Source organism: Pseudorca crassidens, chromosome 20 (genome assembly GCF_039906515.1).
Source record: "Pseudorca crassidens isolate mPseCra1 chromosome 20, mPseCra1.hap1, whole genome shotgun sequence".
Lineage (NCBI taxonomy): Eukaryota > Metazoa > Chordata > Mammalia > Artiodactyla > Delphinidae > Pseudorca > Pseudorca crassidens.
This window is the reverse complement of record NC_090315.1, coordinates 4,609,387-4,624,165: the sequence shown is the minus strand read 5'-3', so window position 1 is coordinate 4,624,165 and position 14,779 is coordinate 4,609,387. Positions and strand designations below refer to the sequence as shown.

Genomic DNA, 14,779 nt, shown 5'->3' with positions numbered 1-14,779 from the left:
GTGGGGCACAGTCTAGCGGGCCTGGGGCTACCGCGCGGGGGCGGACGACGACGTAGTCTCTTCGCCTTCGGCCGAGCTCGCTGGTCGACCCCTCGCTGCGCCCCGCCTCTCCGTGCGCGTACCCGGGGTTTCGCGGAGGCGGGTGGAAATGAGGCAAGTGGCTCTTGGCGACGGCTCCCGCGCGCCGGAAGTGACGGCACGCGGGAGAGCGTGTCCTCGGAAGTAGCCACTGCGCAGGCTCGCCGCAGACGGGGCGGCTGGGCGGGTCGCGCGGCCACTTCCGGTTCCGGTCCGTCGCCTCCTTTGGTTGCTTCCCGTCCGCTCGGCGGCTCCCCTCCCCCGCCCGGTTCTCCGCGCCCCGCCGGGGCGGCGGGGCCGTCGGCGTGCGGCCCTCCGTGCGTCCGCGCGTGCGCCTAAGCGCGGCTCCGCGTCCGCCGCTCGCGGCTCGGCGCGCGCCCCGCGACACCGAGGCCGAGCGGGGGCAGGGGGCTGCCCGCCATGACCCCCTGGAGCGCGGCGTGAGGGGGCCGAGGTGAGGGCGGGCCGGGGCGCGGCGGGCGGGCGCGCTCGGGCGTCTCCGTGGCCTTCGTGTGTCTGCTCCCGGCCGGCCTGGGCCGCCCGCGGCTCTTCGTCTCTCCTGCGTCTGCCTGTGTCTGTGTGTCAGTGCCGCTGCCTCCCGCGGGCCTCGCTTGTGCTCATGTCCGTGTCTGTTTCGGCGTTTTTGCAAAGCATTTGTCTCCGTGTGTCTGTTCCGGTCTCGTTCTGCTTTTCTGTCACGTTTCGGCGTCTGAGGGTCAGGATTAATGTTGGTGTCTCCGTTCGCCAGGTGTCTCTAGTCTCTGTGCATCTCTCCCCGCCGTCTTCCCATCTCATTTTTGTTCTGGTACCCGTGTCCTCCAAGCCCGAGTCCCTCTCCGCGGGTCTGTCGCTTGGTCTAGGGTCTGCCCCTTCCCCCAGGTTCTTGAGTTAGTTTTGGTGAAGAACCCGGCTCTGGAATCAGAGGTCCACTTTTTGCGAGCCTGTAAGATTTGTCAGGTGATTTATCACCAAACCTTAGTTTCCTAGTTTTTAAAATTAGTGTGTTTATGTTTCCTGCGTAATAGGGCAGCTTTGCCTAATAACGGAGGTGATGCTTTTAAGTGCCTCATCCTGGCGCGTAGTAAGTGTGTAGTTAACTGCTGGCAGCTCTGGTTTCCATTATTATTTGTAGATTTTTTTGTTCCACACAGATGACGTTTGACATCGTTTGATATCTAACTACCCTTTGGAGAATTTTGCCGTATGATTTGTGTTTTATTCGATCTAGTAATTCTCTTTGGGCTAAGCAATTTTGAAAAACGTAGTCTTGTTTTAAGCAGTATCTGTGAAGTTTTAGTTTTGCTGTGAAGGTTGAATGTATCTTCTAATGCCCGTTAATATAAATACACGGTGTTAAGATAGCACATTTTCTGATGGCCATCCTTTTGGAAATAGTTCTGTTTTTTCTCTGACAATAATAGTAGCCAACGTTATTGAACTACTACTCACGGGGCGCAGTGCCAAGAACTTTATGTATCCATTGTATTTAATCAACAGTTCTGCTGGGTGGAATCTTTTCCTTCATTTCAGAGTTGAGCAAACTGAATCTCAGGGAGGCCAGAATTTGGACCCAGATTTCGTGCTATTCTCCATTTTTCTTGTCTCTTATTTCCCTGTCCCAGGTTACTGCCTCTTTGCGTTTCAGGGTCTCTGTCTTTTCTCGTTGCCCGCCTGCCTCACTCTCTTCCCATGTTTCTTTATCTGTTTCTCGTGTTTTTGTCTGCCCAGCTTTCTCTGTGCCTCTTTTTCTTCTCTCTCTTTCCCTTTCCTTTCAGTCTTCTACTGTTAGTTGTCAAATTAGCTCTTCGTCTTAGTGTGTCTGGCTGAGTCCGTCTTGGCACCCTGGCCATCCCTTTTCAGCTGTTCACATCTGTCTCCCAAGTGCCTGCTTTCCTGTGTTCAAGACAGGGGCCAGCTGCCTCCCCTGGGACTCAGGTTGTAGGAGATCTCCGTAGGTCTCTGCCTGTGGCTAGCATGCTGGAAAGGTTGTGGACGGTGTGGTCAGAGCCTGCTCTGCAACCGGGCTGCTCCGGAGGTGAGGCCTGTGCCTTGGGTTCCTCCCCTGTGAGGTGTTTGTGAATCACGGCGCCATAGGGATGACTGGAGTTACCGTGTGTAAGGCACTCAAGAGCACGCCTGGCACCGGGCAAGGACTGAGTGAGTGCTTGCTGTGATGGGCCTCACTGGCCTGATCCTCTTCTCCTCTTTTCTGTTTCTTTCCCATCACTCTCCTCTCGGCACAGGTTAACTTAAAAGTGTATGTCCTGGAGCCCAGGGTGGCCTGGGGTGGAGTCTGTGCCGCCATGCCTAGTGTGTGACCTTGGCTGGGTTGTTTCACCTACGTGAGCCTCTGCTTCCTCAGCTGTTAGAACCCCGCCCGCAGTGTTAAATGAGATAATGGATGTCTCGTGCTCCAGGAGTGCCTGGCACGAAGCTGGGGCCTAGCCAGCGGGCTTGTTCCTTATCTCTCCTCCGCGTTGGGACACCTCGTCCCCCTGGCATACCCCCTCCTGTCTATCTCTGCTCCCTTTGTCGGTCTCCTCCCTGTGTGTCCTTGTTTCTGCAGGGGATTCTGCCCCCCTCACTCCTGCTCCAGAGGTCTTTCCTGCCCTCCCTCCTTCCCTTCCTTCCTGCACGGTTTATTGAATGGCTCTTCCGGGTCAGCTCCTCTGATGGGAAAAGCCACATCCAGACAAACGTGGTCTCTGGCCCCATGGGGCTCTCAGGGCGGCCTCAGCCACAGAGTCAGACAAACGAGTAGAAAATCACCAGGGCGAGTGAGCCTACCGACGAGGCCCCCTGGGGAATGGTGGCTGTGGTGTCGGGGTGGGGTGTTCCAGCGGAGCCCGCGGGTGGGTGCGAGGACCTCGTGAGGGGGACTGTCTCATGACACCACCCACGTGGATAGCGCGTTTCCTGTGCAGCAGCCTCCCTCCAGTTTTCTGGACTCCGAATGAAGCCCCATCTCGCAGAGGAGAACACTGCGGTGCGGGAGGTGCCAGGCTAGGAAGTGTTGGCTGGGGCGCGCCTCCTTCAGGCCTGTGGCCTGCCGCTGCACGCTCTGCCTCGCTGAGCCGGGCCCTGGCAGGAAGGATCTGGGCACGACTGAGGAACTGAAAGGTGGATGGGGTGACTAAGGTAGAGGTTAACCAGGGCCAGAGCCTCGCAGGCCACAGTGGGGACCTGGTCCTCCACCCCGCAGGCAGCGGGGAGCCGGGTGGCCGCAGATCCCGGTTGTGTTCCCAAAGGTCCTCTCCTTTCCCCAGATGCGGTGACCTGCCAGTCCCTGCCGCGGCCTCCCTCCTCCTGCCGCCCCGTCTCTGCACACCCCGGGGGGCCTGCCCCCCTCCCCACCGCCAGCCACCATGTCGACCTCCTCACTGCGGCGCCAGATGAAGAACATCGTCCACAACTACTCGGAGGCTGAGATCAAGGTTCGGGAGGCCACGAGCAACGACCCCTGGGGCCCGTCCAGCTCCCTCATGTCTGAGATTGCTGACCTCACCTACAACGTCGTCGCCTTCTCGGAGATCATGAGCATGATCTGGAAGCGGCTCAACGACCACGGCAAGAACTGGCGGCACGTCTACAAGGTCAGTGCAGGGTGCAGAGCTGGGTGGGGGCATGCCCACCAAGGGGCGTCCAGAGTTGGGCTGCCTTCCTGTTTTCCAAGAGGAGCTGGAGTTCGGTGTCTTTACGTAATTTATGTAAATTTCTCTCTTGTTCAGTGAAGGCAATAAAGAATTTTGGGCCTTGTGGTTTTTGAAGAAGTGGCACATTCTCAAGACTGATCCACTTAGAAGGCCTAAGTGGGTGCCCAGTGTCTACCCCTCCCTCAGAGGCGGCTGTGTCCCCAGCTTCTGTCCTCTCTGATGATCTGTGCGTGGAAGTCCAGGCAGGTGGGCAGCTCCGGGCAGTTTTGGGGGCCACGGACTGGTTCTGTATTTTCGTTGCAGCGGTGGTCCTGTGGCTGTATGCAGTTACCAGAGCGCAAAGCAACGTGAAAGGAAGGGTGAATTTTACCGTGTGGAAGTCATACCCTACTTTTAAAAAGGAAAACAGGCATACGTGTTAGGGATCGTTTCTCATCAGGACGACAAAGACTTGTCACTCTTTCTTTTTTTTAAACAATTTCCTGTCTACTGTCTGGGTTGATCATAATTGACGTAGCCAGCTACCTGGTGCTGGAATTTTAAGTTGTTTGCAGTGTTCTGCTTTTACAAACAAGACAGCCATGAATGTCCATGTATGTTTGCCATTTTCCAGAACTGGAATTTCTGGGCATTTGCCTGTGCCATTTTGATAAATGTGGCTAAAGTGCCCCCAGTGATACACGCACACGCCCCGATCCAGTAAACAGACAGAAGGACAGACCACAGGCTTTGGGTAAAGGGAACTCAGTTGCAGGCAGCGCTCAGTGGGTGGGTTTCTCGTTTGACTGCTGTTCTGGGGACCTGGGGCCTGGCGTCCCAAGGTGGGTCAAGAAGTGGTAAAGGGCCTGGGCTGGGGCAGGTGGCGAGGCCCCTCCCCCAGCACTGCGGCCTCAGGCCAGTCCCGGGACATCCCTCTGTGGGAGAGTCCGACTCCTGGGGCCCAGGGGTGTTGGTGAGTCCTTCTGTCGCTGTTCTTTCGGTAAAATGGCAGTTGAGGGCCTGCTCTGTATGTGGCGGTGGGCAAGGTGGGTGAGGCCCCTGGTCTCGTGGATGTGGACCGGGGGCATGTCTGTCCTCCGGAGGCTGGGGTGGGTCCCTGGTGGGTTCCAGGACGAGGAGCCTGAGGCCTGGAGAGGTGGCGCTGCTTATGTTCCAGCCGGGATCTGAGGTCCGTTTGCTCTGGCTCCTTTCCACGCCCCTCCCTACAAGCCACGCTTGGGTCTTGGTCTTGGATTTGATTGAGTCATTTCTTGTGAAGGGAAAGGGCAGGGGGAGCTGGGGAGCCTTTGTGTGAGGTTGGGGGGAGGGGCAGAAGCTGGGTGGGGAGGGGCCCGGGCCAGGTGTGCGAGGGGAGGTGAGTCCTGAGAGGCCACAGGTGGCAGGTTCTTTGTGACCGGTGCCTGTGGGCGGAGAGCAGCAGAGGTACTTCTTCTAGGTGGGGGAACTGAGATGCAGAGGTTCAGGCCTGCCCTCGCTGTGGTGGGGCGGAGAGGGCCGTCCCTGAGCCCACTCTCTTGACTCCGGGCTGTGTCACCTGACTTCGCTGAGGAGTGCAGGGTCTCAGTCTTTATTTCTGAAAGCAGGGGTCAGTAAACTACAGCCCACGCGTCACACCTGGCCCTGCGCCTATGTTTGTAAGTAAAGCTTTATCACACGTGGCCTGGTGCAGGGCTGAGCTCTCAGGACCGGGAGTGCACGGCCTGAAATGCTGGCGGGTTTATCACCCGGCCCTTTACAGAGAAAGCTTGCTGACCCCTGTTTAAGCGGATGCTCGCATTCTGACGGCCCGGGACATCCTGGACCAGGCTGTTTTGGAAACCCGTGATGTTTTCCATCGAGGCGCATGTTCTGAGTGCACAGCCCAGCTGGCTCTTAGGTGTGTGCACCGCTTTGTAGCCACTTCCCAGGTGGAGATAGAGTATGTGTTCCCAGGAGGCACCGTGCCCGGCCTTCTGTCTGCTGAGATTGTTCCAGGCGTGGAGTCCTGTGGCCTGTGAGCCTTGGTGCCTGCTGTCTTTAGTCTTTGTTCGCCGTCACGTCTGGGGGGTTGACGTGTGGAGCAGCCACTCGTTCACGTACGCGGCTGTGTGTGTGGGGCTCCTGTCATATGAACACGCCACGACTCATACGTGTGTATTTCCCCCCGTGGGGTGTTTGGGTTATTTCCATGTTCGCAGTCTTTAAACTGCAGTTCCGAAGTCCCCAGAGCTCTGAAAACGAAAGTTTTCAAAAGGCATTTGGCACCAAGGCCCCGCCTGGACTGTGGTGAGGTGGTCTACCTGGCATTTGAGGGTCCCACAGAGTGCGACCGTGGTGTCACCCTCCTCTGGGGGACTTCCGTTACACGTGGTGTGTGCAGTCTTTTTGGCGCGAACTCGTGAAAATTCTGAATTCCAAAGCACCGCTGGCCCAGGGGTTCTGGAACCTGCCTTCCACACGCGGATGTGCTTTTTACTTCTTTCGGTTCTCCTCTAAGGCGTAAACATTTCTCAGTCAGTTAAAGACTAATCTCTAATTACAGAGGTGAATAGTGTCAACACACCTTCAGGACCCATGCCAGGTACAGGTCAGGCTCCCTGGGAAGGCTGAGGAGATGTGACCCTGGCGGATTCCGCTGTTCCGCTGTGGTTCAGACGGCTTCCCCGGGGTGGCCTGCCCCTCCCTCTCTGTTTTGTTCTGCTCTAGACCTAGGAGCCCTGGGTGGATCTGGGAACTCTGGGAGGCCCCTGGTGTCACCTGCAAAATCTAAGGTGTTCCCTTTTCCTGAGGACAGTGGCCATGGCCTCCCACAGAGCCTGAAAGGGGCCAGGACCCCTCACCTCACTCCCCAGACTGCCTGGATTCCAGGCTCTTCAGACCACAAAGGCCTTGCCTGGGGTGAGGAGTGGGGGAGTATTTCCTATTAAACCTTGCTGAAAAGGGATTTGTTCCCATGTCGTAAAATGCAGAAAATCCCAAAGGGTGTTCCCTCTTCCCTGCCCACGTGGTCCTCCCTCGGGGTGCCCAGGCCTGGACGGGCCCTGCCGGCACGGCGTCTCCCTCCTCCGCCATTGTCTTCAGATTGTGCCCGGGCGGTGTGAAACTTTATGCGTGGGTTGACACTTTCCAGACTCACAGGGTGCTAGAGAAAGCGGGCGGATGTGTCGTGCACTGGGCACCCTGAGCGGGACCTAACAAGCTGCCTTCCGGCCGTGTGACCTTAGATCTTCGTTTTAATGAACAGAGCAGGGTCTGCACCGATCGCTTGGCGATCCCCACGTGGGCCGCGGTGATGCACCGGCCGTCTCCCCTTTCCCGGTGTTTACTGAGATACGCGTAGGTCACGTAACACACGATTCACCCTTTCAAAGTGCACAGCTTGGTGGCGTTAAGCACATTCACGGTGTTGTGCAGCCATCACCCCACCTAGGTCCAGAATATTTTCGTCCCCCTAGACAGAAGGGGGGATCTCCCTATCCCACTGAGAGTCACCCCCAAGTCCCCGGGCACACTTTGTGGGTTTGCCCGCCCGGACATCTCCTGTGAATGGACTCTCGCACACTCTGCTCTTTGGGGCCTGGCTTCGGCCACCCCGCGTGGTGTTTTCAAGGTCCATCCCGGTGGCAGCTCGTGCTGCAGAGGGTGTGGGTGAGCTGGGCCTCGGGTGACAGTGCGTCCCCCCCTGCAGGCCATGACGCTGATGGAGTACCTCATCAAGACGGGCTCGGAGCGCGTGTCGCAGCAGTGCAAGGAGAACATGTACGCCGTGCAGACGCTGAAGGACTTCCAGTACGTGGACCGTGACGGCAAGGACCAGGGTGTGAACGTGCGCGAGAAGGCCAAGCAGCTGGTGGCCCTGCTGCGCGATGAGGACCGGCTGCGGGAGGAGCGTGCCCACGCGCTCAAGACCAAGGAGAAGCTGGCGCAGACCGCCACGGGTGAGCCAGGGTGTCCGGGCCCATCCCCTGCGTGCCCCCTCTGGTCTGTCTGGGGGCGGCCTGTGCCCGAGAGGGAGTGCGCGGTCCGGAGGAGGTTGCTGCCACCGCGGGAGCTGTGCTCAGGCAGAGGGCAGGGGGCTGAGGCCCTAGGTGGCTGCACAGGACGGAGGAGGGCCAGAGCGGTGGCGAGCGGGACTCGGCTGGAGTTGGAGGAAGTGTAGGTGCTGGGTGGCGACCAGCGATTAGGAGGACAAGAGGTGACGTAGAGGAGATAGAAAGGGCGTCCTCCACGATGGGAGGTCCAGTTGTGTCGGGAAGCTTTCAGTTTTATATATGGGTGTGCAGGATTCTGAGTGCTCCTGGGAAGGGCCTTTTATGCTGGGACTGGGTGGGTGTCGAAGGTAGAAACATTCCCCAAGTGGTGTCGTGAGCGCGGGTGGAAGCCGTCTGTGCGTTTGAAGCGGGAAGGGTAGAGATGGGAGTCATGCCGAGAGGTGGGCCTGGCAGCTCTACCTGGCAGCTCTCGGACCGGGGTGGGGGTGGGCTGGGGAGGCGGGACCGTGTAGGAGGCCCAAGCAGTTCCCAGGTTGATGGAGGTGGTGTCTTGGTAGGTGGTCAGGATGGAGAGGCAACGTGTGATGGCGAGCGCTCCCTGGCCGGCAGGAGCGAGCCTGGGCCCATGTCTTCTCTCCATCCTTTCCTCATTCGCCCCTTGTCCCCCTTGTCCCGGGATGGGGCCGGGGGCCAGGTGTGCAGGCCGCTCCTCCCCCGGCATCCAGCCGCTGGCCCTAGCCCTGGAGACCGAGGCTCCAGGCTCCCCACTGGGGGCTGTTGGGAGCTTTCCCACCTGGGGACCAGGGAGGAAGGCCCTCCGTCCCCCTGGGGCCTGAGATGGGGCCCCGAGACAGGCCACAAGGCATCTCTGACCCGGTGCGGGAACTTAGCTCACGGGCTCAGAGGTTCCCCAGGGCCCTCCCTCTTTATCAGCAGACTTTTGTCTTGGGCCATCAGGGCTGTCCTTTAACCCTGTCCTTCCTGCAGGTGGGGCCGCCGCACCCCTCCGTGGGTTTGCATGCACACCACACCCCCTCCCTGACCATGGAGCCTGGGGTCTGGGTCCCACTGGGGATCTTGGGGGAGGGAGGCTAGGCCCGAGGGGAGGTGGGGGGTTTCAGACTCTGCCAGCCTGGCTGCCTGGGCCGTGGGTTCCCCTCTTCCATCTGGGCCTCAGCGTGTGTGTCCCCTCAGCCTCCTCCGCAGCCGTGGGCTCGGGGCCCCCGCCCGAGGCAGAGCAGGCCTGGCCGCAGAGCAGCGGGGAGGAGGAGCTGCAGCTCCAGCTGGCCCTGGCCATGAGCAAGGAGGAGGCCGACCAGGTACGGCCTGGCCACAGGGCGCGGGGCTGCCCGCCGTTCTGCCGTCCGTCTCCACGCCTCGCCCTCAGCCTCTGCCTGCCCCTCCTCTCCCGGTCTCCCTCCTCTGCTCGCCCTCTGCCCCGTCTTTCCCCGCTCCCTTTCCTCTCTGGGTGTTTGGCCTTCCTGGCCCTGCCCAGCCCGGCTCCCACCCACACCCCAGGCTTGTCTCTTTGCTGTTCTTCACCAGTTCGGGGACTACGTCTGTGTGTGTGTCTCTTGCTCTGCCCGAGCCTGGCTTTCTGTCTCCATCCTTGTGTGTGCTCGTCTCTCTCTCCCTGCCTCTGGGCCCCACCTGTCTCCCTCAGCCCCTCACACTCTCTCTCCCCCAGCCCCCGTCCTGCGGCCCCGAGGATGACGTCCAGCTCCAGCTAGCCCTTAGTTTGAGCCGTGAGGAGCACGATAAGGTCAGAGCAGCCTCCCCACCCCGAGGCTCCCCTGAGACCCTCCCCAGGTCCCCGCCTCCTCTCACCTTGAAGGGCCCCACCCCTACACATCCGTGCTGCAGCGTTTTCAGTGGGACCTTGTGTCTAATGGGTCCCCGGAAGGATACCCGGCACGTGAAGCAGATGCCTTGTGGCTGCTCTGGGTGGTGAGGGTGCTCTTCTCTCTCTCTGTCACAGCCCCAGGGCTCCACCACCTTCACCCCCTGCAGAAAACACCCGGAGTCAGGCGCCCCGTGCTTCCCCAGCCCGTTAGAGCAGCCCGTCCCGTCCCGTCCCGTCCTGGCCCCTGCACAGCACCCTCCCGTCATTGTTCCCCCCGCCCCGGCCTGAGACCCCGTGTCCCACCCCATCCCACACATCGTCCGCATCCCATTTTAATTTTCAGTCGCCATTGTCTGGGTGGGAGGGTTCGGGGCTGTCCATTTGGGGGTGGGGTAGGGGGAAGTGCAGTGTCAGCCCCATCGCTCAGAGTCTGACCCCTCCCCTGCCTGCTGCTTCTGGCCGGAACAGGAGGAGCGGATCCGCCGTGGGGATGACCTGCGGCTGCAGATGGCCATCGAGGAGAGCAAGAGGGAGACCGTGGGCCAGGAGGAGGTGAGTGTGGGCGCCGGGCCGGGCCTGGGTGGGTGGGCGGGCGGACTGGCGGGATAGCGTGTCCAGGCCGGCCTTGGCTGGAGGCCTCATCAGTGTCCGACGCAGCCCAGGAGGATCTCGGCCCTGCCCTGCCTGCTCCCCTGCCCCTGGGAAGGGGTGTGCAGGGTCTGCAGGGGCACCTTCTATCCAGAGCGAGCTGGGCTACCCCTGGGACGCGCATGGGGAGCTGCGGGTGCGGGGCCGAGGGCGACGGCTGCGGCCCTTGTCCTCACTCCGTCGGGGACTGGTCAGTGGCCTGGGCTGGGTGGGAAGCGGGTGTGTGGTGTTGTAGAGCCAGCCGACTGCTGTGCGGAGAGTGGACGGAGGGGCTGGGGGGAGGAGGGCCGGGGCGGGTGGGGAGGTGGACAGGGTGGAGCGTGTCAGAGGAACAAGCAGCTGGGTGTCTGCCCCCGCTCCCGTCCTCTCTGGGCGCTAGGAGGTCCCCTGGCGGTAGGTCTGCCTCACCTTGGCACCCGGCTCCCACTGCCCTTCCTGCTGTGTGGCTGTCCTGTCTCCCCCGGCATTCTCTCTCTCGGTCGGGGTCTGCCCCACTCCCCATTTTCTCTTTGTCCTCTTTCTTCCCTGCAGTCGTCCCTCATGGATCTTGCTGACGTCTTCACGGCTCCGGCTGCTCCACAGGCCGCGGATCCCTGGGGGGGCCCAGTACCCATGGCTGCTGCCCTCCCCACGGCGGCCCCCACCTCGGACCCTTGGGGGGGACCCCCCGTGCCTCCTGCTGCTGATCCCTGGGGTGGTCCGGCTCCTACACCGGCCTCCGGGGACCCCTGGAGGCCTGCTGCCCCCACGGGGCCCCCGGTTGACCCTTGGGGTGGGACCGTGGCCCCTGTGGCTGGAGAAGGACCTACCCCCGACCCGTGGGGGAGCTCAGATGGTGAGTGCCCGCTGCCTCCCTGGCCCTGCGTGTGGCGTGCAGTCCTGGGGTGCCTGGGGGGGTGGGTGCCCAGCGGCTGTGGGGGCTGTAGGAGGCGGGGGGGGGTGCCTGGGTGAGGCACGCACGAGACCCCTCACCCCACCCTGGCCTCAAGGCTGAGGAGGGCTTTGCCAGAAGGGGGCGCCTGGCAGTGTGAGCCGCAGGGCTGGAGGGTGGGGACGTGGTGGGAGGGGCCAGCTGGGGAGGGGCCTGAAGCCTCGAGGCTGCCTGGCTTTGGGGGGTGGGGTGGGCTGCCAGCCCCTCATCTGCCTTCTTCCTCACGCAGGAGGGGCCCCAGTCGGCGGACCCCCAGGCTCCGATCCCTGGGCCCCGGCCCCGGCCTTCTCAGACCCCTGGGGGGGGTCCCGTACCAAGCCCAGCGCCAATGGCACCGCAGGTACTGGGGGGTGGCCCGGGGGGGCCGGGCCTCGAGTGTGGGAGGAGTCGCGTCGCCTGGGCCCCTGGGGAAGCTGAGGGCACACCCTGACCCCACAGCGGTCGGGGGGTTTGACACGGAGCCCGACGAGTTCTCCGACTTCGAGCAACTGCGCACAGCCCTGCCAGCCTCTGGGAGCAGCACGGGTGAGTGTCCCCCCCAAGCCCAGGAGGCCTGTCCTTCAGGCTGGGCGGCTGCTTGAGGGTTGAGACACAGCAGGACGGCTGCAGCCCCCAGGTGGGCCCGGCCCCCAGGGCTCCCCCAGGGCTCTTGTAACAGCGTGACTGAGGTGGAGCTGGTCGTTCACCCATCGTAAAGAGGAACTTCTTACTTTGTTTTCAAATAACGTCAGACTTAGAGAAGAGGTGCAAAAATCGTACAGAGAATTCCCTTTCTCCAATTTCCCCAAATGCTGCTGTCACCCCGGAATGTTCCTTGGAGTGCAGTGCAGACTCCGGGGGCCTCCGGGTGGTGTGGCGCCTGGACTGGCCTGATGGCTGCCCCTCCCTCTGGGGACTGCACGCCTTTCCTCACCTGCCCACCGGCGTCCTGGGGCAGGGGTGTTTGTGCGCCCCTCTTCCTGGAGCTCCGAGCGCCTGTCTTCCGGCCAGAGTCCGGGCTGGCCTTTGTGTCTGCAGGTTGTCCCTGGGCTTGTCCTTGAGGTGAGACCCCGAGTCTGTGTGGTGTTGGGGGCTCTCTTCATAGTGCCCACCTCCCCGCCCTGGGTAACATTCCTCTGGTCCCTTGGTTTTTCTGCGTCTTCGAGTGCAGCAGGCTTTGTGGAGGGAGCAGGCCTGGCACTAGTGCCTCCCCCACCCCAGGCTGACTGCAGGTTGCCATCCAGTCTTCTGCAGGTCTCACCCTTCCAGGCTTCTCTTCAGCTACATGTGTGCCTGTCTTTCAGTATCAGACGGGGTTCTTAAATCTTAAGAAACAAAAAATCAGGCCTCTCGCTAACGGCACATCACCCAGTCTCCTGGGACAGTGGGCACCTGCCACTGTCCCCCCGCGCGTCCCCTCGGGGCAGTCGTGACCCGTCGTGTGAGCGTCCCGAAAGCGGTGCTATTCTGCTGTCACCTGCTGGGGTCGGTCCCTGACCTGGAGGCTGTCAGAGGGTGGTCCTCCCGGCCTTGCCTCTTGACCTCACACCCGCATGGTTTGGCTCTGGGGCTGCCTCCTCAGGGTCCCCACGGCAGCCTCTCCCCTGAGCCCCCTCTGCGGCCCCTTCCAGGGGAGCTGGAGCTGCTCGCCGGAGAGGTGCCCGCTCGTAGTCCCGGTGCCTTCGACATGAGTGGGGTCGGGGGCTCTCTGGCCGAAGCTGTGGGGAGCCCCCCGCCTGCAGCCGCCCCGACGCCCACGCCGCCCACGCGGAAGACCCCTGAGTCGTTCCTGGGGCCCAATGCTGCCCTGGTAGACCTGGACTCGCTGGTGAGCCGGCCAGGCCCCACGCCGCCAGGAGCCAAGGCCTCCAACCCCTTCCTGCCGAGCGGTGAGTGTGGCCCGGGAGCAGGGGTGCTGGCCCGCCCGGCAGACCCGACTCGACTCCGCTCCCTGTCGTCTCCCCCCGCAGGAGGCCCAGCCACTGGCCCCTCCATCACCAACCCCTTCCAGCCCGCACCCCCCGCGACACTCACCCTGAACCAGCTCCGGCTCAGCCCCGTGCCCCCGGTCGCTGGAGCGCCGCCGACGTACATCTCTCCCCTTGGCGGGGGCCCTGGCCTGCCCCCCATGATGCCCCAGGGACCCCCAGCCCCCAACACTAATCCCTTCCTCCTATAATCCAGGGCGGGAGGGGGCTTCCCCCATTCCTGCTCCCTGGGCGACCAGTGTTGTGAGTGCATGTGAAGTGGGGGACCCCTGCCCCCACCCCAGCGTCCTTTCCCCTCCTGGGGCCCACTCACACTACACCATCTCCCCCCATCCCCGACCCTACCTCCCCGGAGAGAAACTGGACCTGGGGATGGGGAGGGGTGCGGCCGGAGGGGGACCCCTGCCCACGGCATTAGAAGGGGGAGGGACAGCGGGGGGTCCCCCCACCCATCTCCCTCCCTCCCAACTCCTGACTGGCCCCTCAATCAGTGTTTGAGCCTCCTCGTCCCCTCATGCACCCCTCGGTGAATCCTTGGTGATGATTTTGGCAACTTCGGGAATAAATGGCAATTCTTATGGGCGCGGTGCCCTCAAGTTCCCATTCATGGTTTCTGTGACTCCTTCACCTGGGGCACCCAGGGCTCCGAACCCATGGGCCTCCCGGGGGCAGTTGGGAGCTGGCGCCTCGTGGAAGCCTTGATTTCCCTGACCCTCTGGGTGCCGTTGGGTTCTGTGCTGAGGGAAGGAGGGGGCACTGAGTCCTGGTGGAGCTGTGGCCCACTCAGGGCCAGACAGTCACCCTTATGAGGGTCAGGAGTCCCTCTGGAGAGCTGACGGGGCCCTGGGCTGTGCCAGCGGACAGCACGTTGAGGTTGGGGTCCAGGGCTCATGAGTTGTCGGTGAGGACGGGGGAGTCCTTACCGAGGCGGCACGCACTTGACACACCTCAGACACACTCCAGCCATCCTCCTGTGCCCAGCACGGCACCGCTGGAGACCCGCGTCGGCTGCTGCTGGCTGAGCTCGGAGACCACAGGTGCCTCCTGCCTGTTTGTTCTCTAGGCTGGGCCCCAGGGGGTCTGCAGGCCAGCTGGCAGGGTGAAGCCACTGTCGGCCCTAGGAGCAGCAAGCGTCGCCTGGTCCAGGCCCCGTAGTCCCAGCTGGGTGACGGGGGCTCCCTCCAGGCTCGTGGGGTCAGGTCCCCGCCCCGGTTTGTTCCCGAAGTGATTCCCTTTAACAGCTGGCTCAGGGGCCCATCCCATGGGCCGGGCACCACGGGACCAACTGGCCTTTGTTCTTTCCCAGGAGGTGCCCTGGCATGGGGCGAGCGAGGGCACAGGTACATGCAGACCACCGGGGGCCAGAGGGTGTGCCCAGGCTGGCCTGCACTGACCTGCCTCCAGTGGCGCCCACTTCCCACGGTGTGGGGGGGTGACTGGGGAACCTCAGACACGGCTGTGGCACGGTGGCCCCGATGGGTCCTAGAACAGGAGCGAGTGTACAGGTCAGAGGCGGGGGTTAGAATCAGTGGCCCTGGACTGGTCAGGTCAGGCTCCCTCCTGCGCACCTGTGGTGATTGGAGCTTTGTGGGGTCCGGATAGATGGAAGAGGGGACCACCACCCTTCCCCAAGGAGGACGGGGCCCAGGGAACTCGGTCCAGTCGGTTGGTTCAGGACTCAAGGTGCT

The 14,779-nt window shown here is 62.2% G+C and overlaps 1 protein-coding gene across 3 annotated transcripts; it reads left to right on the top strand.

Moving 5' to 3' along the window:
* Positions 1-293: 293 nt before the first annotated feature.
* EPN1 (epsin 1) lies at positions 294-13,694 on the top strand. 3 transcript variants are annotated; one of them, XM_067721351.1, is made up of 11 exons: positions 297-532; positions 3,345-3,671; positions 7,399-7,648; positions 8,897-9,021; positions 9,390-9,464; positions 10,014-10,097; positions 10,725-11,028; positions 11,354-11,464; positions 11,563-11,649; positions 12,735-12,992; positions 13,074-13,694. In XM_067721351.1, exons 2-11 carry the CDS (start codon positions 3,444-3,446, stop codon positions 13,280-13,282), a joined length of 1,731 nt encoding a protein of 576 aa, XP_067577452.1. In that variant the 5' UTR covers positions 297-532; positions 3,345-3,443; the 3' UTR covers positions 13,283-13,694. The 3 variants fall into 3 exon arrangements, with proteins under 3 accessions (XP_067577454.1, XP_067577452.1, XP_067577453.1); XM_067721353.1 differs by lacking the exon at positions 13,074-13,694 and having other exon boundaries at positions 294-532; positions 12,686-12,746; XM_067721352.1 differs by lacking the exon at positions 9,390-9,464.
* Positions 13,695-14,779: the final 1,085 nt, after the last annotated feature.